General features: G+C 61.9%; 2 protein-coding genes across 52 annotated transcripts in view; one reads left to right on the plus strand and one right to left on the minus strand.

Annotated features, from left to right (window-relative positions):
- The window catches only part of LOC100434611 (multiple epidermal growth factor-like domains protein 6), a 123931-nt gene extending 111910 nt beyond the window's left edge, over positions 1 to 12021 (plus strand). For 9 of the 50 annotated variants that reach the window (XM_054542467.2, XM_054542422.2, XM_063715635.1 and 6 more), the window contains 15 exons: positions 142 to 270; positions 350 to 478; positions 769 to 897; positions 1209 to 1337; positions 1521 to 1649; positions 2579 to 2788; positions 3297 to 3425; positions 4062 to 4190; positions 5335 to 5463; positions 5591 to 5719; positions 5966 to 6094; positions 6204 to 6332; positions 6972 to 7158; positions 8971 to 9018; positions 9357 to 12021. In XM_054542467.2, the coding sequence (XP_054398442.1) occupies positions 142 to 270; positions 350 to 478; positions 769 to 897; positions 1209 to 1337; positions 1521 to 1649; positions 2579 to 2788; positions 3297 to 3425; positions 4062 to 4190; positions 5335 to 5463; positions 5591 to 5719; positions 5966 to 6094; positions 6204 to 6332; positions 6972 to 7158; positions 8971 to 9018; positions 9357 to 9489 (1997 nt within the window). In that variant the 3' untranslated portion in view covers positions 9490 to 12021. The other 41 variants (XM_063715654.1, XM_063715642.1, XM_063715646.1 and 38 more) reach the window with 20 other exon arrangements.
- A 6774-nt stretch (positions 12022 to 18795) lies between these two features.
- Positions 18796 to 26684, minus strand: part of ARHGEF16 (Rho guanine nucleotide exchange factor 16) — a 28425-nt gene continuing 20536 nt past the window's right edge. The window contains exons 9-15 of one of the 2 annotated variants that reach the window (XM_024252350.3): positions 26151 to 26225; positions 25651 to 25743; positions 21879 to 22030; positions 21295 to 21483; positions 20323 to 20396; positions 19998 to 20099; positions 18796 to 19463 (exon numbers count right to left, since the gene is read on the minus strand). In XM_024252350.3, coding sequence (XP_024108118.2) covers positions 19324 to 19463; positions 19998 to 20099; positions 20323 to 20396; positions 21295 to 21483; positions 21879 to 22030; positions 25651 to 25743; positions 26151 to 26225 — 825 coding nt within the window. In that variant the 3' untranslated portion in view covers positions 18796 to 19323. The remainder of the gene's footprint in view (positions 19464 to 19997; positions 20100 to 20322; positions 20397 to 21294; positions 21484 to 21878; positions 22031 to 25650; positions 25744 to 26150; positions 26226 to 26684) is intronic. The other variant, XM_054542526.2, reaches the window with a different exon arrangement.

Genomic DNA, 26684 nt, shown 5'->3' on the forward strand with positions numbered 1-26684 from the left:
CCCAGTCTCCCTTGGGCAGGAAGTTGCTTCTCAGGAGCCAGGCCTGTCCCGTAGTCCTGGGGATGGCGGCAAGGCCCGGGCATGGCTGGGTCAGGCTCCTGGCCCCTCTGGCTGATAGTGGGCCGGGGCCGCATGTCTCAGGGTGTCCCCAGGGCCACTTTGGGCCCGGCTGTGAGCAGCGGTGCCAGTGTCAGCACGGAGCAGCCTGTGACCACGTCAGCGGGGCCTGCACCTGCCCGGCCGGCTGGAGGGGCACCTTCTGCGAGCGTGGTGAGCTAGGGCACAGGCGGGGGCTAGGCTGGGTGGCCTCCAGTGTGGGCCCCTCCACATCACTGCCCCCTACCTGCAGCCTGCCCGGCCGGCTTCTTTGGATTGGACTGTCGCAGTGCCTGCAACTGCACCGCCGGAGCTGCCTGTGATGCTGTGAATGGCTCCTGCCTCTGCCCCGCTGGCCGCCGGGGCCCCCGCTGTGCCGAGAGTGCGTGAGGTCCCTGCGTGCGTGAGAGTCCCCGAGAGTGCGTGAGACTCCCTCCTGTCACCTGTCCTGAGTGTCCGAAGCTACCAGGCAACCCCCCTGAGAGTGATGCTTTGCTCACTCGGGCCAAAGCATTGGTCCTTTTTTGTGGCCACTCTGCGGAGCGGGTGTCCTGAGCCAGAGGGAGGGGACAGTTGGCCGCAGCAGCCGAGGGGACCCTGGCAGATCTGCCCAGCTGCCAACCCCTGGGGTCCTGCCCACCCCTGGCTCTGACCAGCCCTCTCCACCTGCAGGCTGCCCAGCCCACACCTATGGGCACAATTGCAGCCAGGCCTGTGCCTGCTTTAACGGGGCCTCCTGTGACCCTGTCCACGGGCAGTGCCACTGTGCCCCTGGCTGGATGGGGCCCTCCTGCCTGCAGGGTAAGCCCCACCCAGGAGTCCAGGGACCGGGGTCCAGGCCTGAGCGAGGGTGCTGGCCTCTTGCGGGGCCCACAGGACACTTGGTGCCTAGGGGAGGGAGGAAGGGGCTGTTAGGACTGAGGACCGTGCCTTTCACCTGCGCCCCTCTCCAGGCAGGGATGTTGAGTCAGGCTGGGCTGGCAGGTCATCCTAGAGGCAGCCCCCTGCAAGGTCCCTGGCCCCAAAGTCCAACATGGGGCTGGAAAGCCAGACAGACCCTGTGGGGCCAGCTGGCTGGGGGATGCAGGTTGCTCCCTCTTCCCCGGCCCCAGCCTGCCCTGCTGGCCTGTACGGCGACAACTGTCAACATTCCTGCCTCTGCCAGAATGGAGGGACCTGCGACCCTGTGTCAGGCCACTGTGCGTGCCTGGAGGGCTGGGCTGGCCTGGCCTGTGAGAAGGGTGAGCGCTGGGCGGCAGAGGAGGGACATACCCCAGCATGCCTGATGCAGCCCTACCTGCAGGCCTAGGAGGGCTCCTGGGTCAGGGGGCAGCGCCCTGGGGTGTGGGCTTCAGCCCTGTGTGCAGGAAGCATAAGCCCAGGAGGCAGGACCCTCACCCTCGTGCCTGCCTCTGCTCCTGTAGAGTGCCTCCCTGGGGACGTCGGAGCTGGTTGCCGGCACAGCTGCGGTTGCCTCAACGGGGGCCTGTGTGACCCGCACACAGGCCGCTGCCTCTGCCCAGCCGGCTGGATTGGGGACAAGTGTCAGAGCCGTGAGTGGGGCGGGGCAGCAGGGGGGTCTGCAGGCCCTGCTGGGAAGGGGTGGCATCAGCCTCACTGCAGGGCTGAGGACTGTGCCCGGGGTGGGGCCTCACCAGGGGATCTGTTGTCCTGTGAATGCAAGAGCTGCCGTCGGAGCACTAAGACCCTGTTGGGAGGGTCTCAGCCTAGGAAGCTGGCCTAGGGGGACAGAGTGCTGCTGCTTTGCCTTGGCTGGGGTAGCCCCGGCCAGCCCTGTGGTGGGTGGAATGGAGGATGCTCTGGGGCTCAGGGGGCTGTTCCTGTTTCCTGCATACAGAAAGGGGCCCCTTCACCCCTTGTCCTGGAGCCTGTGCTGGCTGGAGGCCTCCTGCCAGTGGGAGTCTGGCTGTGGCTGCTGTGCCAGCAGGGCCTGGTCCACCCAGTGGGGCCTCAGCCCGTCCAGAGCCCAGACATGAAAGGGCAACACTGCCTCATTCCTCAAAGCCCCGGCCTCCCACCCAAGCCCCTAACACCAGCCCCCCTTCCAGCAGAGGCGCTGTCCCCACTGCTTGGGGTGCAGCTTGGGCGGTCCCTTGCTCAGGGTAGGAGCCTTGGGTCTGCTGTCTGAGGGAGGCCTGGGCACTTGGCTGGCCTCAGGGCTGTCGCTGGCTCCCATTGCCTCAGTGCTGAGCCCTGGCTGCTGTCTGCCTGCTCCTTCGCCTTCCATGGGGCGGGGCTGCCAGACGCTGAGCTCTCAGCAATCTCTGTCTGGTCCCTGCAGCCTGTGCCAAGGGCACATTCGGGCCTCAATGTGAGGGGCGCTGTGCCTGCCGGCGGGGAGCCCCCTGCCACCTTGCCACTGGGGCCTGCCTCTGCCCTCCGGGGTGGGGGGGCTCAAGGTGTGTGAGAATGGTGAGCACAGCCCCCAGTTCAGCCAGCATTGGGTGGGTCCTAACCACAGCACCTGCTCCAGGCCTGTCCTGGCCCACAGATCCCCACGGGCCCCTCCCAGGAAGCCTCCCCAGCCCTCATCTTTCTGCAGCCTGCCTATGGGGCTGGTTTGGAGAGGCCTGTGCCCAGCGCTGCAGCTGCCCGCCTGGCGCTGCCTGCCACCACGTCACTGGGGCCTGCCACTGTCCCCCTGGCTTCACTGGCTCTGGCTGCAAGCAGGGTAGGTGCTCCCAAGCCCCCACCCTGAGGAGCGGCTGGGCAGGGGGAATCCAGAGAGGCTGCCTATTCCTTGGCTGGGCTGGGCCAGGACCCACCCTGCCTGTCTGCACCCAGCGTGCCCGCCTGGCAGCTTTGGGGAGGACTGTGCACGGATGTGCCAGTGTCCCGGTGAGAACCCGGCCTGCCACCCTGCCACTGGGACCTGCTCATGTGCTGCTGGCTACCACGGCCCCAGGTGCCAGCAACATGAGTGCTGCCTGTGCCCACCCAGGGTCTCAGCAGTCTTGCCAGGCATGCTGGGCCCCAGTTCCCCTAGTCCCTGGGAAAGCCCTCATCGGGAGTCCTGCCTGGCGTGCTGGGCCCCAGTTCCCCTGGTCCCCGGGAAGGCCCTCGTCTGAGGGGGTGGAAGATGGAGGGTGTGGGGGCCTCACGAGAGCTGCCTTGCTGTGTTCAGGGGCACTGGGGAAGCCTCCAGCCCCAGCCCCTGCAGCTAGCCCCTCTCCCTGCAGGATGCCCGCCCGGGCGGTATGGGCCAGGTTGTGAACAGCTGTGTGGATGTCTCAACGGGGGCTCCTGTGATGCAGCCACGGGGGCCTGCCGCTGCCCCGCTGGGTTCCTCGGGGCGGACTGCAGCCTCAGTGAGTGGCTGGTGGCAGCAGGGCTGAGTGGCGCCTCCTGTGTCTCCGGGGTAGGGCCAGCCAGCCTGCAGGAGGACGACCCCCGACTGTCCACCTCCCTGCCCTTCAGCCCCCTCTGGCTGGGCCTGGCCCCAAGTGGGGCTAAGCCAGAGGGGCAGAAAGGATCTGCAGCGCTGGGGGTGTCTGTGTGGCCCCAGGTCCCACAGGCTTCTGCTAGCTCTGCCCCTGCACCTGCTGTGCCCGGCCACCTGTGCCATGTCTGCCAGGGGCTTGAGCACAGCCGGGCACAGAGGTCAGTCGGGCAGCTCAGCTGTGGCCAAGCGTCCTGCTGGGAAACGGGCCTCTTCCCTCAGTCATGCAGGGACTTTCCCCTTCTGGGACCCCGGCAGAGCTGGTGGGGTGGGCGGGGGTGGCAGTGAGTCACTGCAGAGCAGGCGGCAGTGGCCTGGCCCCAGCAGGGCCTGCGGGTGGAAGGGAGATGCCAGGGTGGGTGCATGGGAGTTGGCTGGCCCCACCCTGTCTGGGGCAGACCCAGGGTCCCCTCACCCCATCCCATCCTGTCCTATCCCCACTCCCGGGTTGACGGGGTAGGGAGAGAAGGGAAGCCAGCCACGATCACCACTTCCTCCCCGGCAGCCTGTCCACAGGGCCGCTTCGGCCCCAACTGCACCCACGTGTGTGGGTGTGGGCAGGGGGCAGCCTGCAACCCTGTGACCGGCACCTGCCTCTGCCCCCCGGGGAGAGCCGGCGTCCGCTGTGAGCGAGGTGAGTGTTCACTCTGGAGGGCGTGCTCACAGGCCCTTCACAGAGATGTCACTGGATTAGCCGTGGGGACGCTGGAGGGGTGGGCCCAGCCCAGGCACCCACACATCCTGGCTGCCACCAGCTCCCCACTTGACGCTGGGGCTGAGACGAGAGTGCTGTAGCTTGTGTTGACTACGCTGCCCTGCCTGGGGGAATGGACCGTCCCATGCCACCCCAGCCCCTGCCTCGACACTCAGCCCCCGGGGCTTAGGCCACCCAGTGACCCCATCCTCATCGAGGTGGCCGTGGGGGCTGCAGGTTCCTACCCAGCGCCTGCCTGGCCCCTTGCAGGAGGGATTGGGTGGCTGTCTTCTGCCTGAGGGTGGAGTCCTTCTGGCCCTTTCTGCCAGGCCCAGGGCTCAGGGACCAAAGTGGAGGTAGGCCTAGAGCACAGTCAAGAGTAGAGAGACGGGCTGGACCCAGGGGACAGGCGTAGTGGCTCCTGCACGGACAGGCCCAGTGCTCATGAACACAGCCACAGCCTCTTGGCCTGGTCCCACCCTTAGTCTGCATCAAGGGACTGGCTGCCCCCACAGCAGTTCTTGGCCTTCTGGGCTTATTGGGAGCCTGTGACAGCAGAGGGTTCAGGATCCCAAGGCTCAGGCCTCAGCTGGGGTGTAGCTTGGCCCCGCCTCACTCCCAGGAAGGGTAGTGCCATCAAGCCGGTCATCAGGCATCTGGCTGTAACAGCAGGGCTGCAGCCAGCCACCTCTGAGCCCATGGCAGCCCAGCCACGCTACTTTTCAGGCCTGGAGGATGTGCACTCCCAAGTGGGAGACAGCTGGTTCACAGTGGGCCACTGCCTCCATGAAGCCTTCTGTGAACCCCTTCCTGCAGGCTGGGCAGGCGCTCACCCAGCCCCTTTATGACTGAGCCACTCTCAGTTCCTAGACCAGGCCTGGCACTTGGAAGCCTGAGATGACCAATGAATGAGAGGATGCGGCTGGTGCCACTCCCTGGCATGTGCCCACCCAGCAGGCAGAGACTGGCACTGATGGGCCTCAGGAAGCAGTTACTGAGTGACTGTCAGCCTGTGGGGACACATCCCCAGAGGGAGCCCAGCCCTCAGCCAGAGGTCCAGGCAGCACCTGCCTTCTGTCCCCAGGCTGCCCCCAGAACCGGTTTGGCGTGGGCTGTGAGCACACCTGCTCCTGCAGGAACGGAGGGCTGTGCCACGCCAACAATGGCAGCTGCTCCTGTGGCCTGGGCTGGACAGGGCTGCACTGTGAGCTGGGTGAGTGTGCGGGGCCAGCGGGACCGCAGCATCCCCTCAGGGATGTGCCCTGGGCTGCCATAGGGTTGGGCAAGGCTGGTACCTGAGGACTGCCCACCCCGCCCTGCCCGCCCTGCTCTGTCCCCAGCCTGTCCCCCTGGGCGCTACGGAACTGCCTGCCGTCTGGAGTGCTCCTGCCACAACAACAGCACATGTGAGCCCGCCACGGGCACCTGCCGCTGCAGCCCCGGCTTCTACGGCCAGGCCTGTGAGCACCGTGAGTTGGGGGCCTGTGCAGCTGGGCTGGGGCCCCTTTGAGCCACTGTCCACTCCTCCCATGTGGGTGATCCGGGCAGCAGTGAAGTGGTGGGGAGGTGGGGAGCCAGCAGCAGTGGGGAGGGATGAGGACGGGCAGGAGGGGGCTTCTCATGGGCTCCCAAATTGGCGGGTTTTACTCACTCTGGGCAAACTGGACATTTCTGCCACCGTGTGCCCTTGTCTCGTGCTAACTGGCGTCCTTCAGCCTGTCCACCTGGCTTCCACGGGGCTGGCTGCCAGGGAGTGTGCCGGTGTCAACATGGAGCCCCCTGCGACCCCATCAGTGGCCGGTGCCTGTGTCCCGCTGGCTTCCACGGCCACTTCTGTGAGAGGGGTGAGTGCTTCGTGCCTCTTCCTCTCCCCACCCTGAACCCCCGCTCCCTGGCCCCATCCCGTCTGGGTACAGGACAGGAGGGGGACACTGAGCCCACTGCCCCCACCAGGGTGTGAGCCAGGTTCATTTGGAGAGGGCTGCCACCAGCGGTGTGACTGCGACGGGGGGTCACCCTGTGACCCTGTCACCGGTCTCTGCCTTTGCCCACCAGGGCGCTCAGGAGCCACCTGTAACCTGGGTGAGTCTGGGGTCCTGCCCAGGAAGGGCGTGGGTGTGGGTCTCCATCAGTGACCAATATCGATTGGTTGGGCCCTACCTGTGCCAGTCCTGGGCTGGGCACCATCCCCTCCTGTGGCCTCTGCACGTGGACTGTGCCCCCTGGGGGGGTTGGAGTCAGCTGCTGGGACATGCGGTGCCAAGCATGGCGCTCCTGCTGCAGCCTTAGGCCGGGCTCTGCCGTGTGGCCCCCACAACGTCCCAGGAGGGCTGGGGTCATGGGAGGGGTCTCTGGTTGGGTGGAAAGACTTCCCTCATCTGCCAGGCGTGGATGGGGGGACATCGAGGGGGCTGTGGCCCCTCCAGCCTAGAGGACCCCACCTGAGGATAGCAGGGGCCCACCTGACGATAGGAGGGGCTCACCTGAGGATAGGAGGGACCCACCTGAGCATAGGAGGGGCTCACCTGAGGATAGGAGGGACCCACCTGAGGATAGGAGGGGCCCTCCTGCTGGGGCTGCTTACCTGGCCTTGTGGCTCTCAGGCCTGTTGTGCCCTGAGGGTCATCCCTGAACACTGGCTTCTGTTTGCCCTCCTGGGGTGGGGCAGGAACTCGTTGGTGACTCTGGACGTGTGCCTGGGGCCTGGGCTTTCTCATGCAGGAGCTCACTGGCTGCAGAATGTAGCTGAGGAAGGCAGGGCAGGAACTGTTTACTCCTCAGGGGAAACCGAGGCCCAAGGTCTTAGCTCCCACACACACCCAGGCGGAAGGCTTCACTCCACCCGGGCTCTGCCGGGGGCCCCTAGGCCCAGGGTCCCTGGCGCAGGGAAGGCAGGGATGATGCTCAGGTTTGTCTCCCGCCCCCTCCGCCTTGCAGATTGCAGAAGGGGCCAGTTCGGGCCCAACTGCACCCTGCACTGTGACTGCGGGGGTGGGGCTGACTGCGACCCTGTCAGTGGGCAGTGTCACTGTGTGGATGGCTACATGGGGCCCACGTGCCGGGAAGGTGAGCTGGGCTTCCTGGGGAAGGGCGGGAAGGCACCCTCCCTCCATCAGCATCAGCTCCACCCTGGCAGAGGACCCCTCTCTCATCCACTGCAGAGTTGGCCGGGTCACCCTATGGCTATTCAGACATAGCGAATGTCATCTGTCCCCATCTGGTACCCAGAGTGTCACTTGGCTTCTGATGGGTGGAGTGTGAGCTTCCCAGTCACTTAACTAGGGAACAGGGGTGGGCCATGCTGCCAGCTGGAAACAGCCCATCCTTCCCAGCCCCAACAGCTGCAAGGGTGGGCTGCAAACCGCCGGGGGGCGTGAAGAGGGTCATGACCCCATGGCTGGGCTGGACCATCCACAGTGCGGACGGACGCTGGCCATCCCTGCCCCTCCTGCCCCCATACACGTGCACCAGGGTGTGAGGGTGTGTCTGTGCACGCATATGCAACAGTGTGAGCAGCAGGGGTGTGTGCATGTGTGCCAGTACATGTGTGTGGCACTCAGTGTGTGCCAGTCCATGGATGCAGTCCTGCACGGGCAGCAGGCACCTGTGTGTGCCAGTGCCTGTGTGTTAAGTGTGCATCAGTTGTGTGAATGTGGCCAGTGCATCTGCGTAATAGTGCTTGCATGTGCGGCAGGAGGCACAGGCGTGTGTGACAGGCATGTGTGAGCGTGTTCCAGCACCTGTGTGAAGGTGGCTCCTTAGCGCCTAAGCCCCTGAGGCTGTCCTGGAATGTGCTCTCTGCCTGCAGGCAGTGCTTTTGGGATGTAGCCACCCCTCTGGCCAGCCCAGACTTTGCTGCCCGCCCCCCCACCCCCACACCGTGTACCCCCCACCCCCACACCGTGTACCCCCCACCCCCACACCGTGTACCCCCCAGCGGCGTTGGGAAAGGTTGTCTCTGCAGAGGGAAGTGAGAGGCAGGCTTGGGGCCTGTGCAGGGCAGGACATGTGGGCGGGGCAAAGGCCGGGCACCAGGCTGCAGGCTCTGCCTTTTGGCTAACTGGGGATTTCACACTTGGGGTCCTCGGCTTGGAGGCCTCCAAATCGTCTTGACTTTGTGTATGTGTGCATCTGTTTGTGGCTTTCTAAGGCAGTCCTGGCTGCAGACTGTTCAGAGCCTTAAGACCGGGGAGCCCCCATCTAGGTGGAGCGGGGCGGGGCGAGGAGAGGAGGGGCGGGGCCGCAGCCCGTGCGCTGGTTCAGGGACAAAAGGCTGCCCGGCAGCGGCATCTAGTGGTCAGCTGTGGTACTGCACCGCCGGCTGCCAGCACCTGAGCTAGGTGCCGAGGGCAGTGCCTTGACATTGAGCTGGAGGCCTCAGGAGCCTGGGGCCCCATGGGCAGGGTCTTGCTGGGCGTGGGGAGTCCTGGGTCCTGCGCCCTCCCCTGGAGTGAACTTGGCTTGGCGTTGGGTAAAGCCCCTGATGTCGCGGGTAGTGGGGGCTTGGAGGGGCTGAGAGCTTTCCTTTGGGGAGAGGGAGAGCTCCCCCCCACCCCCTGCCCCCGTTCCTTCCCCGAGTGCAAAGGAGTGAGAAGGGAAGGAGGCTGTGCGGGGGAAGTGGAGGTCCCTGAAGGCCTGGATGGGGTCACGCCTTGCTGCCATTACTGTGTCTCACTCAAGGCTGGGGATACTAACATGGCCTGCTCTCTCTCCCCTCCAGGTGGGCCCCTCCGGCTCCCCGAGAACCCGTCCTTAGTCCAGGGCTCAGGTAAGGGGTGTGGGGAATGCCTGTGGGCTTGCCGGGAGGGTGGGTTATGGCAAAGTCAAAGAAGAGAGCTTAAGTATAATCTGGGCCCCACAGGGCAGCGGCTGCACCCGGGGCCTTGGGCCCCAGGAATCTGGAGCTCAGAGACCAAGGCTGGGGCTAGAGCTGGGAAGGACAGGCTGGGAAGGACAGGCTGGGAAGGACGGGTGGGCCCCACCCTGCTCTGCTGGGCTGAGCTGCTGAGGGGAGGGGTGGGTGGGAGAGGTGCCAACCCAGAACCCAGTCTGTTTTGGGAGCACCCACCCCACCCTGGACTGGCCCTCTTTTCTCCTTTTCCCCAGTGGCCACACTGCCTGCCTCCAGCAGACCCACATCCCGGAGCGGTGGACCAGCGAGGCACTAGCAGAGGCAGTCCCATGGAGCCCGCCTCTCCAGTCCCAGCCAGAGGGGACCCAGGCCTTTGGTGACCACTGAGAAGGACACTTCATGGGCCCAGAGCTCCTGGTACTGCCCTTCCTCTGAGGGCCGTGGAGGGCTGTGGACAGCCCAGCAACCTGTCGCTCTTGGAGGCTGGTGTGGCCTTGAGGAGGGAAGCCTCGCATGGCTGCTGGAAGAGAGGCGCCTCCTGGCCTGGCTCTGCAGAACCCAGGGGCACGCTCTGGGCCTGGGCTGAGGAAGCCCCGCTCTCCCTGCGGCTCTGAGTGGGACTGAGGACAGGTGTGGGCCCCAGTGTGGGTGTGGGTGCAGGTGCAGGCACAGGACCACTGTCCTCCAGGCAGGCTTTTTGGTGCTAGGCCTTGGGACTGGAAGTCGCCCAGCCCGTATTTATGTAAAGGTATTTATGGGCTGCTGCACATGCCCGCTGCAGCCCTGGGATCAGCTGGAAGCTGCCTGTCATCTCCTGCCCGATCCCCAGAAACGCTGATTCAGGTCTGCAGGGTCCTGTGGGCTCACCAGGCTGCTGGCTCCTGTACCATGTAAACCCAGGAAGGTAAAGGAGCAGGCAGCCTCCTCGTGGCCTGTGTGTTTGCTGTGTTACGTGGACTCTGTGTGGGCTCCTCCCTGGGGCCCAGCCAGCATAATGGTGCACACAGGGACCTCCCAGTGCACCTGGGTCCCTTTGCAGGGGTGGGGGTGCCACACAAGTGAAGAAGTTGGGGCTCATCTCAGTTCCCGGTGCTATTGAGGAGAACGCTGGGGCTGCATTCATTACCACTGAGACACCCCCGGAGACCCAGAGAGTGGCTGGTCCCGAAGAAGGGCCCAGCGGGAGGAGGGCTGGTGTGGAGGGGCAACCTGGACTGAGGCCAAACTTCCTCGGGCCCACCCCACCCACCCCTACCTGAGCATCAGCAGTAGGGGGAGGGCAGCATTGCAAGGGAAGGGACTCCCTGGGTGAGGACAGGCCGGCCCTCCCGAGCACCTGGCACTCATGGGCTGAGGCTGACTTCTCCCGGAAGAAGGGCCCAGAGTGGACGGTAGAGGCAGAGGGTAGAGGTGGTGGCTGGGGGCTCCTCTGCAGGGCAGGGTGGCAAATGGAGAGGGCTGCACTCACGCTGCAACACAGGACTCTCTCTCCCTTGAGAAGGCCCCCTTAGGGTCTGGGCTGCCACCCCCCATCACCCTAAAACCAGCCAAGGTGGCTGAGGCCCCAGGGCAGAGGATTTCACCAGCAGGAGGAGGAGGAGGAGTCCAGTGAGCTCGGTTGCTCACAGACAGCAAGGGAGCTGTCACAGAGGAAGCTGATGAATGGACCGCTGTGGGGAGACTTCAAAGTAAAACAGTGATAAGGGAGGGCGGGATGGTGGGGAGGCAGGAGCAGCAGCCAGAGAGAGACGGACTGGGGTGCAGACGGAATGTGGAAAATGCACACCTTGAAGCATCCGGCAGATGGGGTGAGTGGATACAGCTCAGGAGATTCTCCCAGGAATAGCAGGGAGGCGTAAAGAGAGACAACGTACAGAAGATAGATGAATGGAAATGGGTAAGGGAGGTGTTCATTCACATCATCTAACTGCAAAATACAAAAGTAAGAAGTCATTGACATGAAGCAACGATGACCAAGACGTTCTCAGATCTAAAGGTGAATGATCTCAGCCTGGAAATGCACAAGGTGGAAAAATAACATAAAAAAGCCATAAGACCTTGAAGAACATCAGTGTCAAAGATAAATTCTAAAGTCCCAGAGAAAAAAGAAGAATGGGAATCGAATTGACCTCAGACTTTACGTGAGAAACACAGAGAGCCAGAAAACTGTGATGTTCCATCCTCAGAGTTTGAAGGAAATATTTGAAGGCTGAATTTTATGTCCAGCTAAACTATCAAGGGCGTGCAAAGTCCATGTTATTCTTAGAACTTCAAGGCCTCGGCCATTTTTCTACAGAAAAGCCTTATTTGAAAATGCTCTTAGAGACGTTCTCCAGCCAGAAGAGAAAGAAGCCAGGAGGGTGCTCTGAGATGTTCAGTCACCACAGTTCCCAAATGGCCTAGCAATTCAGAGAATCAAAATATCCCCATTACTCCCCAGTGGGAACCCCCGACAGTCTCAGCATGGTGTGAGGGTGTGGACCGGGGGCCTGGCAGGTACCAATCACTCATCCACTCAGTGAAGACACAGTGTTCAGCTACGGAAGCCATAAGGCAGGCTGAGCTTCTGCCCATCCGGAGGAAATCTCAGCTATCCAACGGCAGTCAGGAGCGGAGGAAAATAAAGCGGAATAACTAGAAAACGCTCACAGATCCTAATGTTAACGGTTACAAATGACGACAGAAAAACAAACTCCTGACCGTATATTATATAGTTTCAAATAGCAAGAAGGAGGATATTGAACATTGTCAACACACATCATAAACGCTTGAGATGATATGCTCATTACCCTGATTTGATCACTAGACATCCCATGTATCAAAACATCACTGTGTATCTGATGAATATCTACAATTATTATTTGTCAATTAAAAACATTAAAAACAGACTAGACTGCATTAAAAATATACTAAATAGTATTTTCACCATAAAAGACATGCTTCAAAGGGTAGAAATACACATATGCAGAGTAAAGCAAAGGAGAATTAGGGCAGGTGTTTGAATATTTCAGGGTGAGAAGCATCGCGACAGTCTGTAAATATACATGCACATACACGCACCCAACAATGAGGCTCAAACATTCATCCAGCAGTGATGGATAGAACAGGTAGAAATAAATCGCTGTCATGGGTGATTTGAACGTGCGCTTTACAAAAACCAATAGGTTAAGCAAGTAAGACATAGCAATGATAACCTGAATAAGCTTGGACACACATGGCACATCTGTGTTTATACTTACATGTTTACTGTGTTCACATACACACACCTTTCCAGCTTAACAATATGTATAAAGTTAAGGGGTACACATGCAGTTTTGTTACATGGACATATCGCATGGTGGAAAAGTCTGGGCTTTAGTGTTACCCTTACTGAATAGTGTACATTCTGCCCATGAAGTAATTTCTCATTCCTCCCTCCCACCCTCCCACCCTTCCAGTCTCCAATGTCTGTTATTCCCCTCTCTGTCTGTACACATTATTTAGCTCCCACGTATAAGGGAGAGCATGCAGTATTTGACTTTGTTTCTGAGTTATTTCACCTAAGATAGTGGTCTTCGGTTCCATCCGTGTTGCTGGAACAGTCATGATTTCATTCTTCTTTATGGCTGAGTAGTCGTCCATGGTGTGTGTATGCATGTAAATACTGCAGGTCCGTACTACATGGAATGCAGATTTGTGTGTATATATATATATATATATATATATATATATATATATATATATGAATGTAAAATTCACACATGCGTGCACACACACACACCTCCACACACCACATCTTTATCCAGTCATCCACTGATGGATACAGGTTAATTCCATATCTTTGCTAGTGTGAACAGTGCTGTGATAAACACATAAGTGTGAGCATCTTTTTGATACAATGGATTCCTTTCCTTTGCGTAGATGCCCTGTGGTGGGATTGCTGGATGGAATGGGAGTTCTATTTTTAGTTCTTTGAGAAAAACCGTAGCATTTTCCATAGAGGCTAAGTGAGTTCACATTCCCACCAACAGTGTATATGCATTTCCTCTTGTGTGCATCCTCAACAACATGTTATATTTTTGACTTTCTAATAATAGCCATTCTGACGGTGTGAGATATTTCATTGTGGTTTTATTTATTTATTTTTTTGAGACAGGGTCTCACTCTGTCACCCGTGTTGGAGTGCAGTGGCGCCATCTCGACTCACTGCAACCTCCGCTTCCAGGGTTCAAGCAATCCTCCCACTTTATCCTCCCAGGAAGCTAACTACAGGTACGAGCCACCAGGCCCGGCTAATTTTTGTATTTTCTTTTTGTAGAGATGGGATTTTGCCATGTTGCCCAGGCTGGTGTCGAACTCCTGAGCTCACGCGATCTGACCTCCTCAGCTTTCCAAAGTGCTGGGATTACAGGTGCAAACCACTGCACTCAGCCTCGTGGCTCTAATTCACATTTCTCTGATGATGAGTGATACTCACACTTACATTTCTGTGTATAAACTTTACATTCAGCAAGTGGAGAATAACAGAACGCTTAAGAAAACCAAAATTTCCTTCTTTGAAGACTAAGAAGCAAGAAAACACCTTGCAAGACTGATTTTTTAAACACGAGAGAAAAAAATACACAAGAATTAACTACAGACACAATAGAGAAGAAGGCGTAAAAAATTATGAGCAACTATGTACCAATAACTTGGAAAACACTTAGAAAAATGATAAAGTGGGGGAAAAATGCCGAGACTGGTGTAAACAGAGGTTAAAAATGCGAATCCGGTGGTGGCCTAAGAGGCGAAGAGCTGTGGGAGAGCCGCTCCTTCCCTCTGTTCAGCCCCAGGAATCCTGGCACAGCTGTAGCGTGCATGGTTACACCAGGTGTATACCATACATTTGTCAACCAGGACTCGTTCCAGAAATTTTTTTTTTTTTTTTTGAGACAGAGTCTTGCTCTGTCACCCAGGCTGGAGTGCAGTGGCTCGATCTTGGCTCACTGCAGGCTCCGCCTCCCGGGTTCACGCCATTCTCCTGCCTCAGCCTCCTGAGTAGCTGGGACTACTGGCGACTGCCACCACGCCTGGCTAATTTTTTTTTTTTTGTATTTTTAGTAGAGACGGGGTTTCACTGTGTTAGCCAGGATGGCCTCGATCTCCTGACCTCATGATCTGCCTGCCTCGGCCTCCCAAATTGCTGGGATTACAGGCGTGAGCCACTGTACCTGGCCCAGAAATTTTAAATGGAGGAAAACCAGCTCACGTCATCCCACAAAGGCAGCGGAAACTTGGTTCTAAAGCCAAGAGAGGACACTAACAAGGAAAGGTAACCGCAGATTCACTCCATGTAGGCAAAATCCTAAATCAAATGTTAGCTATCCAAATAAGAGTATTTTACCAGGAACACTGACCTGACCGAATGGACCAAATGCAAAGACAGTTTCACATCAGAAGATGCGTCGGTGCATTTGGGTGAGAAGAGAAATCAGATGACTGTATTGATGGCAGCAGAAAGAATGCCGGACAGAGTTCAATGCCTGTTTGAGATAGAAATTCTTGGAAACCTGAGAAAGGACCTTTTTTGATAGTGGTTAGGTGCAAAAGTCACGTTCAGGGGAGAAACCAATGAATTCGGGTCTGTCCGAAAGATGCCGCCCAGTGGGGCCTGCCGTGCCCACTGGGGTGACAGTCATCTGGTCCTGCTATACCTCCTCCCAGCCTTCTGCTCTTCACAGCCCTGCTGTGACATCCCATGTCTTTGCTAGGCCTTCCCCATCAGAGCACAAACTCGGGAAGCAGGGGCTTCACTGCATATCTGGACCACCTGGAACCGGACCTGGATAGAGAGCGGTGAGCATCGTCACAAGAGTGAATAAAGTCAAATCAGAAGATGCCTGCATCAGCCTCACTGTCCCCCACCACCCCAGCAGGCAGTATCTTCAGACGAGGAGAAGCAACTGAGGTATAAGGAACCCAGGGGAAGACACACCTGCCGTGGTTCTCAGGGGACAAGATTATCTCCCCAGAAAACCCCAAAGGGCTAACAGACATTGTTATAGCTGATAAGGATTCAGCAAGGTTAGCAATAAAATCCTATAAATCGTGGAAAATGTACGACATGTATAAAACCTAATACGTTGATAGTGCTTCAACACCAACAATAACCAACAAGAAAACGACAAAATAAGACACTGTTCAGCATGGCAACAAAACCTATACATCTACGTGAATGTATCTGGCAAAAGAATTTCTGGATTCTTTCAATTCTTCTAATAGAGTTTATAAAGACCTCAAAAGGCCTGAACAAATGACAACTGGAAGGCAAATGTGACATGAAAAATGTCACTTCCCAGCTGTGTCGGATGCATTCCAGTTTGCTGGAAAGGCCCAGCGATGGAGCCCACAGGTGGCATCTGGTGGGCAACCTGCCATGTCTAAAACGGACAAAGGTCTGGGGTCAAGAATGGCCTAGCTGAGCCGGAGACAGGAGGACGGAGCCCAGCCGGAGGCGGGAGGAGATGGGCAGAATTCACGGAGACCCCACAGCCAAGGCCAAGTGTACAGAGAAGGCCCGTCTCGCCAAGACCAGAGATCTGCACATCAAAACACCGGTCTACGGCTTACGCCACCAGCAAAAGTTGGAGGCAGAGGGCTCTGAGTGAATGTGGGTTGAGGATCCCCCCAGAAACCACCGGGGTCCCAGGGCCAGCCCTGGAGCCGGCGGCAGTCCGGGCATCGGAGGCCCCGGGGCCCAGCCAGCAGTGCCTCTGCCAGACACCAGGTGGCGTGAGAGGAAGGCGTGCAGTAGGCTGGCGAAGGGGAGTCCCTGCAGAGGACACCGCCAGGGCGGGGCATGTTCCGGAATGTTCTGGAGGGGACAGATGAGCAGAGAGCCACTCAGATAGATCCTAAAACGTGGTTGGGCAAGAGCAGGAACTAGGATGAGGTCATGTGAGTGCACACCCTGCGTACAAATTCTCTCCCGGTCACAGGACAGCAGTGGGGGCTCTGGGCTGAAGATGCACATGGCACACGGGATGGGGTGGCGGGGACACGGGGGTGGGATGGAGGGATGTGCTCACTGTGGGGCTCCGGACCTGACAGGTGACAGACCCAACTCCGTGCCTGGACAGAGGGACTGGTGGCCTGTCCTGTCTCTGGCTGGACAGAGGGACCGGTGGCCTGTCCAGTCTCTGATGGTTGTCCTGGCTTAGCTGGGGCAGCCACTCCCGTCTGGCTTCTGTGCCCCTGTGAACCCCACCCCCTTGCTCCCCTGGCCCCAGGAAAGGTTAGGTGGTGCCTGTCTGGACCCAGCAGTGTCCACTCTGTGCCCGCCCAGGGCTGGGCACTGAAGTTTGCCAAGATGAACCCCAGCCCTCGGCCTGGGCTGCCCCGAGCCTGGGCTATCCTGCCCAGGGTGGCCTTGGGGACAGGGCTTGGGTGCAAGGCCTCAGCAGCAGCCCCCTCCCACTGTCCTGCATCCACACAGCCCCCACGGCACCCCAGGCCAACGATGGCCTGCAGGATGGGCTGGGACACCAAGCACTGCTGGCACCCTGGCACCCTACTCGGGGCACAGGCCTTGTTGGCGAGACGCGTGTCTTTAGAGCCCTGATAGCCCCCTGCAGTGGGAAGAGGGTCTTTGGGCCTCGGTTTCACCCCCTGCAACAGGAGGGTCTGTGCAGCTGGAGACCCTACCCAGGCTATGCGGCTGCACAGGAGGGCTGGGCTAGGCAAGCCTTGTCTCCTGGGACCCCTCTCCAGCTGAGCTGGTGTGGCAGGGCGCCCGCAGGAGCCCTATTATCTGAGGACTGTGGGTGGGGAAGTGTCCCTGGGCCCCAACACTGAAAGTACCGGACAGGCTGAGGTTCCATGAGGAGAGTGAGCAAGAAGACCCCAGGGAGGGGGTGATCGCCCTGGGGATCCGGGCTGGCTCTATCCTGCTGAGGGGGCCATGGCACCTGGGCCAGTGAGAGCGGCACCCCAGGCTGAGCAGGGGTCCTCAGAGGGGCGTGAGCTGGCACTGGTGCTGGGGACGGGGCTACACAAGCCTGTGGCCCCCTCTCCTGGCGCCCCTCCTGCCCGTAGGTCTCGCCCCTGCCTGGGCCCCCACACCTCGCTGGCAGCCCAGGCCTGCGCTTCCTGACTCCGCTGGGAGGGGCTCTCGTCCTGAGCAGGCCTGAACTGGGCCCTCCCCAGGATGCCCCAGATGCCCCCAACAGCCTGGCCACTGCCATAGCAGGACAGCCACCCAGCCTGGGCCCGGACCCCCTCCCTGCAGGCTGAGCATTCTCACTGCCCGCTGAAACGCAGAGGCTGCTGTAGCCACTTGCAGACAGAACTGAGGTGCCGAGGCTGAGTCACCTGCCCCAGGTCACATACGCGAGAGTGAGGTCACAGAGTCAGAGGCCAGGCTTTCCAGATCCGCCTTGCTCCGTGAGCTGAGCATGAACTTGGCAGTGAGAACCGCCCGGAGGCTGCAGGGGAGCTGGGTTAACATGAAAATGCTGCCCCCTGGCTGCCACCACACACGCACACACACACACGCACACGCACACAGAGACATGCTAGCACATGTGTGCACACCACATGCCAACACACATGCCCTGCCTTGGCTGCCAGTTTGCTCCCACAGCAGCTCCCAGAAAAGCCCAGCGAGTAACCAGTTCACAGGCGGGACAGCGGAGGCTGGAGATGCTGCGGCGGGCGTGGAGGGGCTGGCCCCATCTCGGGATTCTGCTCCCAGGTGCCTTCTCTTTCCCAGAGCCCTGGCTGTGCCCCACCCTGCGAGGTGGCTGCTGACCAAAGCCCTGCCCAGGACAGTCCTGCATGGGCTCTGAGCCTGGACTGGGCCATTGCTGCTGCCCAAGGCCATGGAGGTGACCGGGAGAGGAGCTGGCCCTCCTCGCACTGCACGGCCCTCCAGACCTCGCCTCCTCCCCTGAGCCCTGGTCCAGCAGGTGGGGGCTGGGAGCAGCTTGTTCTCTCAGCCCACCCCACCTCTCATGCACCAGGTCCTGCAGCTGCCCCAGGCCAGGGAGGGGCGGAGGGCAGCCTCCTATCACCATTTCTTGCTAGCACTGGGGGTAGATGCACCCCTGACTTTCCTGCAGAAGCCAGGGCTCCAGACCCAGGAGGATTAGGGCAGATTCTCAGGTGTATGCTGGGTGCTCCCTCCCTAAGGACAGCATGACCCAAGCCCACAAAGGCAATGGGCATCGGCGTGGGACACAGGAGGGCTGGCAGGGGCTTCCTGGGACAGAGAGGACCAGTCCTCCTCTCCCTGTGCCATCCCAGGTCAGCCGACTGGCTCAGGGACTGCCTCTTCTGCCTGCAGGTCCCAGGACGAGATGGCTGGGAGGAAAGGCTGGGAGGGAGGTGGGGCCTGCCTCCAACCCTGGGGACACTGCAGAGGGATCCCCAAAAGCTCTACTGAATCCCTGAGTCCTCTAAACCACTGGCCAGCCTGGGCCCTGCAAAGCGCAGCTGTGCTGCCCCCCGGGTTCTCAGTACACGATCGGGGCCACTGGCCCTGCTCCAATGCTCCAGCCGGTGGGCAGACTGGCCACACCAGGGGTGAGCTTGGGGCGACCACACATGACACGGCACCCAACACAAGCGGGGCCATGCACAGGGGGCCTGGTGCCAGCCCGCGGCATCCTGAGTATGTCCCTGGAAAATGTGCGGCCACGGCCTTTGCCTGGGCTCAGAGTCACTGTGAAAATCCAGGTTCTTAAGAAATAACTTTAATGTATTTAGAAACCTCAAAACCGCAATCTCCCTGCCAGGTCCCCTCCCTCCGGCCGGCCCCCTCTCAGAACGTGGGCACTCCTGGGCACTCGGGGCCCTTCTTGCCTCACTCGGGGGTAGGAAGGACACAGGAGGAGACCTCGCATTGCCCCCGATAATCGCTATTGGTGCCTCCTGTGCCCATCAGTCCGGGTGGAGTTGCCCCCTGGGTGCAGTGGGGAGGTGGCGCCCAGCAGCTGAGAGAGGCCCAGCCAGCCAATGGGAATAGGCTGGGCTCCCTGGGACATGGGGTGGCCCCCTGGAGCTTGCCTGGGGGTGCCTCTCGGGGGACACGTGATCTTCCTTTTGTGAGGTGTCCGGAGCCCGGGATCACAGCCACAGGCTCTTGGGAAGCCCCAGGGAACCATGCTGGGTCCTTGAGACCAGCTCCCCACGCTCTCTGGAGCCAGGCACGGCCACTTGCTGATCGGGGACAGGCTGTGCTGCCGCCGGCTGGCCTCGCCAGGGCTACACATCCGTCTCCACCCGCAGACGCTCCATCCTGCGGACGTTGCCCTCCACGGCCACACGGCTGGTGATGAAGCGGGCAAAGTCCTCGGGGAACCAGCCCGTCTCTCCGTCCCGGAGCCTCTCGCCATAGAGCCACCCTGAACCCGGATGGGGCGGGAGGGAGGTGAGAGGAAGGCTGTGGGTCCCCCAGCCCCTCTGAGCTGCTGTGCCTGAGCACACCAGGGCCAGGCTTCTCCTAGAACTGACCACCTGCTCCTGCCTCAGAGCAGACAGCTGCCGAGGCCTTGCTCATGGTCACCAGGCACCCGGCCCCTGCTCAGGTGCTCGCCACTGAGAAGGGTGCGGGGCTGAGCACACCCCACACAGCTCTGCCCGGCATGAGGAGGCACCCTGCCTGCCCTCTGCAGGCTCCTGCTGGGCCCGGCTGAGCGGGGATCCCCTGGGAGGGCAGAGACACCTCCTCCTCCCCACGTGGGACACAGTGATCATGAACCTGCTTTTGATTCTGGGGCTCGGGGATGTGGGAGTGCTCCCTTTGAGGAAGCCCTCGAGAGAGGGTGAGCACATGGTCAGCCTGCAGCCCAGCATGCTCTGGACCTGGCCAGGCCGGACGCTGACTCACGCCCGCCCGTCCGTGCCCGCCCATCTGTGCCCAACGCCCCTGCACTCACCATCCTCCTGCTGCAGAACCAGGACCACGTCCGCCTGCTGCAGTGTGACCTCGTCTGCTTGCTTCGCGAAGAAGGCCTTGGTGATCTCCACCTGGGGCAGGTCTGGATAGGGCAGTGGCCATCACAGGGCTGTCGGGAGGCATGGGCCAGGCTCCACGCCCCAATGGCCTCCAGCAGACACATCCCCTGGGGCCGGGGCACCCCATCCCCCAACTGCCAGGCCCCAGCACAAGGCCAGGTGCCAGGCTCCCTTGGGCTACAGTGAGGGCCAAAGTGCCCAGCCACGGCAGAGGGCCAGCCCTGCAGGCCCCCAGCCCGCACTCACCTCCTTTGCTGGAGAGGCCCTGCCACTGTCTCTCACTGTGTGTGAGCGCCACGATCCACCGTGCCCGGTCACTCCTGGGGACCAGAGACAACGTGAGCCAGGCCTGGAGACCGATCCTGCCCGTCTGATGTTCCTTGACTCCTGACAGCCACCCATGGAGGCCGTGGCAAGGAGATGGGGGGTGTGGGCAGGAGTGGCTGGGCAGACTGCCAGGCAGGCTAACCCCCAAGTCACCCCAGCCCCAGGTCACAGAGTTGCGTAGTGGCCACACACTCAGACCCCAGCCTGCTGGACCTGAGGCCACCCTGTTTCCTGGCACTGGGCCCCAGCTCCCTGCCCCCTCCATTTGCTGTGACAGACTCAGCCCCAGCGTCCTCATCTGGAAATAGGGCCCAGAGCTGTCCTCTGTCAACAGGAGCTGAGAGGGAATATGGAGACTGGCGCACCTGTGTGCCTGCCTTCCACGGGGGGCCCGCAGAGACCCCATCAGTGCCCACTCCCATTCTGAGTGCCAGGACCACCCTGCTGTCTGAACTGGCCCCTACCGGCCAGGCTCTCTGCACCCCAGCATCACTGCTGTCTACCTGCAGCTGTGCCCTCAGGGCCTCAGGGCTCTCCTGCCTCGGGGCCTCTGCTGAGCAACCCCACCCTCTGGCCCCACCTCCCTCTGCTCACATGGGCTGAGCTTTCCTCACGGCACCCCCCGCACCCCACCCCCCACTTTGTTTCCTCCCTTGTTCCCACTCCTGGTGGCCCAACTGTTGGTGCGTCCCCTCCCGGGAACATAAACTCCATGAGGACAAGGCCGTTTCTGTTGCTCCCGGCTCTACCTCAGCACCTACAGCAGGGCCAGGTGCACGGCGGGCGTTCAGAGCCAGCCATGGAACAGCGAGCGAGGCAGGCGGACAACCCAGTCCCCGTGGAGCTAACGTGCCTGTGGCCTGGGAACAGCCCTCCCGGGAGCCCACTTACGCGGAGTCCGAGGAGAGCAGGAGCTGCTCCTGGCGGCCCTCGCTGTTGCGAAGCAGGGTCACCTGGAAGGGGTGGGGCACGGAGGAGCTGCGGTTGCCACCCCCGGGCAGAGGGAGCTCAGACGGCTCTATCTTCTCCACCTGGATGTGGTTCATCTGGGCGTAGTCCTGGACCACGTAGCTCTCCTCGCTGTGGGGACGTGGGCAGTCGGTGGGACGGTCCCACCCAGCTACTATCCGGTGCCTGCTGGGCTCCCGTCCAGTTCCCACCCGGCTCCCCTGCAGTGGTGGGGAGGCAGCCACGGACAGGCTCCAAGAGTTCCCGCGTCCCACAGAACAGAGGCCATGGCTTTCCAGTCCTCGTGGCTGTCACAGGCAGACCCAGGTCTGCAGAGGAGGCCGGAGGCTGCATAGCGAGTGCCACCTGCCCCCGAGTGTCACGCAGGGCATGTGCCGAGTGGAAGCCACGCCTCAGCTCTGAGGTCAGAGGGGCTCAGGGCCGACTCCCCGCACCCTCCTGCCCCAGGGCCAGCGGCCCAGTGTCCATGGAGTGGGGCTCCCCACACCCTCCTGCCCTAAGGCCACCTCTTCTTCTTGGTCACAACCAGGACATCGTTGAACAGGAACAGGTAGCACGTTGGCCGGCTGGCAATTTTTCGAAAAAGTCCGGTTTCTTCCACTAAGAACAGCTCTCCACGCTTCAGCAGCCACCGGGAGGCGGAAATCAGTGGGAGGGACTGGGGGGACAGAGCCGGGGTGAGCAGGTCCCCAGGGGGTCAAGGACGCACAGCACCAGGTGGGACTGACCCCTGCCTCTGGACTGGGTGACCAGCTGGCTGCCCCCAGTCGGGGCTGGGCAGAGGAAAGGGGCACGATGTGTCCAGGCCTCAAATCAAGGTGCACCAGGCCCTGGACCAGACCCTGCCCGATAGCCCAGGGCTGGGTGACCACTGAACATTTCACCCAAGCCAGGACTCGAAGGCCAGTGCTGGGGAAGCCTCCACACACACCTCACCCCTCCGTGGCGATTACGCAGACGCTGGGCCTCCTAGGCACAAGGGCCTGCTCAGCCCCGAGGGAGAGTTGGCAGGGGCAGGCCCACCTGTGATGGCCACGCTCCACATCTGGGGCCTTTCCTGGCTCCTGAGCCACAGAACATCCTCCCTGCCTGGTGCTGAGTTGCCGGAGTCAGTGGGGGGCAGAGGGATGGCAAAGGCCAGGGGCTGGGCAGTGTGGGAGCGGGCATCACAGTGGAGGGTGGCAGCACAGGGTGGTGGGGTGGGTAGTGTGGGGGTGAGGGTGGGTAGTCCGGGGGCGACGGGGTGGGCAGTGTGGGGGCGACGGGGGTGGGCAGTGTGGGGGCGACGGGGGTGGGCAGTGGGGGCGACGGGGGTGGGCAGTGTGGGGGCGACGGGGTGGGGAGTGTGGGGGCGACGGGGGTGGGCAGTGTGGGGGCGACGGGGGTGGGCAGTGGGGGCGACGGGGTGGGCAGTGTGGGGGCGACGGGGGTGGGCAGTGGGGGCGACGGGGTGGGCAGTGTGGGGGCGACGGGGTGGGCAGTGTGGGGGCGACGGGGGTGGGCAGTGTGGGGGCGACGGGGGTGGGCAGTGGGGGCGACGGGGGTGGGCAGTGTGGGGGCGACGGGGTGGGTAGTGTGGGGGCGACGGGGTGGGTAGTGTGGGGGCGACGGGGGTGGGCAGTGTGGGGGCGACGGGGGTGGGCAGTGTGGGGGCGACGGGGTGGGTAGTGTGGGGGCGACGGGGTGGGTAGTGTGGGGGCGACGGGGGTGGGTAGTGTGGGGGCGACGGGGTGGGTAGTGTGGGGGCGACGGGGTGGGTAGTGTGGGGGCGATGGGGGTGGGTAGTGTGGGGGCGATGGGGTGGGTAGTGTGGGGGTGAGGGTGGGTAGTGTGGGGGCGATGGGGTGGGTAGTGTGGGGGTGAGGGGGGTGGGTAGTGTGGGGGTGAGGGGGGTGGGTAGTGTGGGGGTGAGGGGGTGGGTAGTGTGGGGGTGATGGGGGTGGGTAGTGTGGGGGCGAGGGGGTGGGTAGTGTGGGGGCGACGGGGTGGGTAGTGTGGGGGCGACGGGGTGGGTAGTGTGGGGGCGATGGGGGTGGGTAGTGTGGGGGCGACGGGGTGGGTAGTGTGGGGGCGACGGGGTGGGTAGTGTGGGGGCGACGGGGTGGGTAGTGTGGGGGCGATGGGGTGGGTAGTGTGGGGGCGAGGGGGTGGGTAGTGTGGGGGCGACGGGGTGGGTAGTGTGGGGGCGACGGGGTGGGTAGTGTGGGGGCGATGGGGTGGGTAGTGTGGGGGCGATGGGGTGGGTAGTGTGGGGGCGATGGGGTGGGTAGTGTGGGGGCGAGGGGGTGGGTAGTGTGGGGGCGAGGGGGTGGGTAGTGTGGGGGCGACGGGGTGGGTAGTGTGGGGGCGATGGGGGTGGGTAGTGTGGGGGCGATGGGGTGGGTAGTGTGGGGGCGAGGGGGTGGGTAGTGTGGGGGCGAGGGGGTGGGTAGTGTGGGGGCGAGGGGGTGGGTAGTGTGGGGGCGACGGGGTGGGTAGTGTGGGGGCGATGGGGGTGGGTAGTGTGGGGGCGATGGGGGTGGGTAGTGTGGGGGCGATGGGGGTGGGTAGTGTGGGGGCGACGGGGTGGGTAGTGTGGGGGCGACGGGGTGGGTAGTGTGGGGGTGATGGGGGTGGGTAGTGTGGGGGTGATGGGGTGGGTAGTGTGGGGGTGATGGGGGTGGGTAGTGTGGGGGTGAGGGGGTGGGTAGTGTGGGGGTGAGGGGGTGGGTAGTGTGGGGGTGACGGGGTGGGTAGTGTGGGGGTGAGGGTGGGTAGTGTGGGGGTGATGGGGGTGGGTAGTGTGGGGGTGATGGGGGTGGGTAGTGTGGGGGTGATGGGGGTGGGTAGTGTGGGGGTGAGGGGGTGGGTAGTGTGGGGGTGAGGGGGGTGGGTAGTGTGGGGGTGATGGGGGTGGGTAGTGTGGGGGTGATGGGGTGGGTAGTGTGGGGGTGATGGGGGTGGGTAGTGTGGGGGTGATGGGGTGGGTAGTGTGGGGGCGATGGGGGTGGGCAGCACAGGGGTGACAGGAATGGGCAGCGTGTAGGTGGGCAGTGTGGCGGTGACGGGGGTGAGCGTCGCAATAGGGGATGGCAGTACAGGGTGGTGGGGTGGGCAGAGTGGGAATGAGGAGCCTGCCCACCAGCCCCCGCTCCTCAGCCACTGTTGACACCTCCCCACCTGCTCCCTGTGGGCCCCGGCTTCCCTACCTGTGCCCACTACAGACTCAGAGCCCCCGGCACCTCCCACTCCCGGCCTCTGCCACCACCCTCCCTCCTGGATGGGCCTGCTCTCCCTGCCCCCACACCTGTTTCAAAGATCAACTTCAAGACCATGTGGGGGTGAGAGCCCCACTCGGGGGTGGGCCAGGCCTGGGAGGGGGTCCTTGCTCTGGCAGGGGCAGGTGTTACACCCCAGACCCGAGAGGATCAGGGAGACAAGCGTGAGGCCTGCACGGGTGTGGGCTCAGCGACAGCAGCGCAAAGTCACCGCCCTGATGCCTGCTCCAGGCAGCCCGCCCTGACCCACCCCAGGAACCCCATCCCCCAGCTGGGACCTCTGCACCCTTACTTGGTTGTCCACGGTCTCGAGTGAGGGTGGCCTGCAGCCTGTCACCCACTCCTTGCTCCACCCTGAAGGGCACCCACCGGATGGGGCACCAGGACAGGAGACCCACCTGGGCCCGCCTTAGGGGAGGGGCCCTGGGCTGTCCCAGGACAACAGAGGATGGGGCCAGTGTGTGGGATTGTGGGTGGGGGGCTCTGGAGGGAGAGGTCCAAGCCCTGCCCATTTGTGGCAGGGACTAGGGCTGCCCGGGCCTGGGCTGGAAATATTTCACCCTACCCAGAATCCAAGGCTCACTGGGAAACATGAGATCTGGGCTGGCCCTGAAATCACCCTGTCCCCTTCCCTCTGTCCTCAGGCCCTGCCCAGCCCCTGAGGGGCCAGCAAGGAGCCCTGGCCCCAGGCAAGCGCACTGACAGGGCCACTCCTGTTGCCCCCTCGGCTTGGTCACTCAGGGCCTGGGTCTGTCCTTTGCCGGTGTAGTCCTGGGGATGGGGCAAGGGCCACAGAGGCCCACCCAGTGTGAGTAGGGGAGGGGTACACAAGGGATGCTCCCAGATCGGGAGACTGAGGCCTGGGTAGACCAAAGGCACCAGCCCTAGGAGGCCCAGCCCCCAGGCCTCATGAGGGCAGGTACCCACTCTCCAGCCCTCAGGCTCAGGGGTGTAACCTCACACGCAGGCCAGCAGGGAGGGCTGAGTGGGAAGTGGTGCGAGTGGCCTGACGTCCACCTACCTTGACCTTGCTGAAGTCCAGCTGTGTGTGCAGCGTGTACATCTGCTCCATGCGCTCCATCCTGTGGGCCCCCTCGTTGCACTGCCTCACCAGCTGCAGGGCATGGTCCCCGTGTGAGAGGCTGGTGCTACAGGGCCCTGGCACAGCCCACACGGCCCACAGTGTGCCCAGGACCCCTGCCCAGCCAGCCTCTGGCTGCCCACAGTGCCTGCCCTGGACCAGCCGTGCCACAGGCTCATCAACTGTGCGAGAGCTCCACTGGCTCTGGGCCTCAGTTTCCTTGTCAGCACTGTGAAAGGCTTGGGATGGATAATCTGGGAACCTCTGGGCCTCAGTTTCCCTGTCAGCACTGTGAAAGGCTTGGGATGGATAATCTGAGAACACTCACTGCCCTGGAAGGTGGGGGGAGCCAGCCCTATGCCATCGGGTAGGGTGGGGTGGGGTGGGGACAGGGTCAGGGTACAGGACTTGGGTGGGGCTGGGGCCAGGCCCCATCTTACCTTGCTGATGGCCTTCAGTGCACGGTTGGCGGCCTTGTACCTCTCAGAGTGGCCCTGGGTCTTGAGGCAGAGCGTCTGGATGGACAACAGACATGGGACAGAAAGTCCCCTCTGGCATCCCAGGTGTGGAGGCTCCCACCAACACCAGACCCTGTGTGGGGCTGCAGGTGGTCAACAGCTGCCCCCAGAGGGCTCCTGCAGGGCCCCACCAGCACGTGCAGCCCCTGAACGGCCTCTGCACCACCTGGAGCTCTGCCAGGTCAGGCCAGGCTGAGTGGGAACAGGAGCTGGCACCCCTGCCTGGAACCCTTCCCTTTCCGTCCTTGGCCATCTCCATCCAACCTGGGGAATCGTCAGTGGAGGCCCCCTGGCATCCCCATTTCTGCACATCCCTGGGGCCCCCAGGAGTTTGAGGTTCTGTTTGGCTTGGGCAACCCTGCCATTTGTAGCCTCAGGGAGCTTAGCTCAGTACTGCCATGTGCGGGGCTGTGTGTACGGACAGCATGCACACATGTGAATATGCCTGTGCACCGT

This window comes from Pongo abelii, chromosome 1 (assembly GCF_028885655.2).
Source record: "Pongo abelii isolate AG06213 chromosome 1, NHGRI_mPonAbe1-v2.0_pri, whole genome shotgun sequence".
Taxonomy (NCBI): domain Eukaryota; kingdom Metazoa; phylum Chordata; class Mammalia; order Primates; family Hominidae; genus Pongo; species Pongo abelii.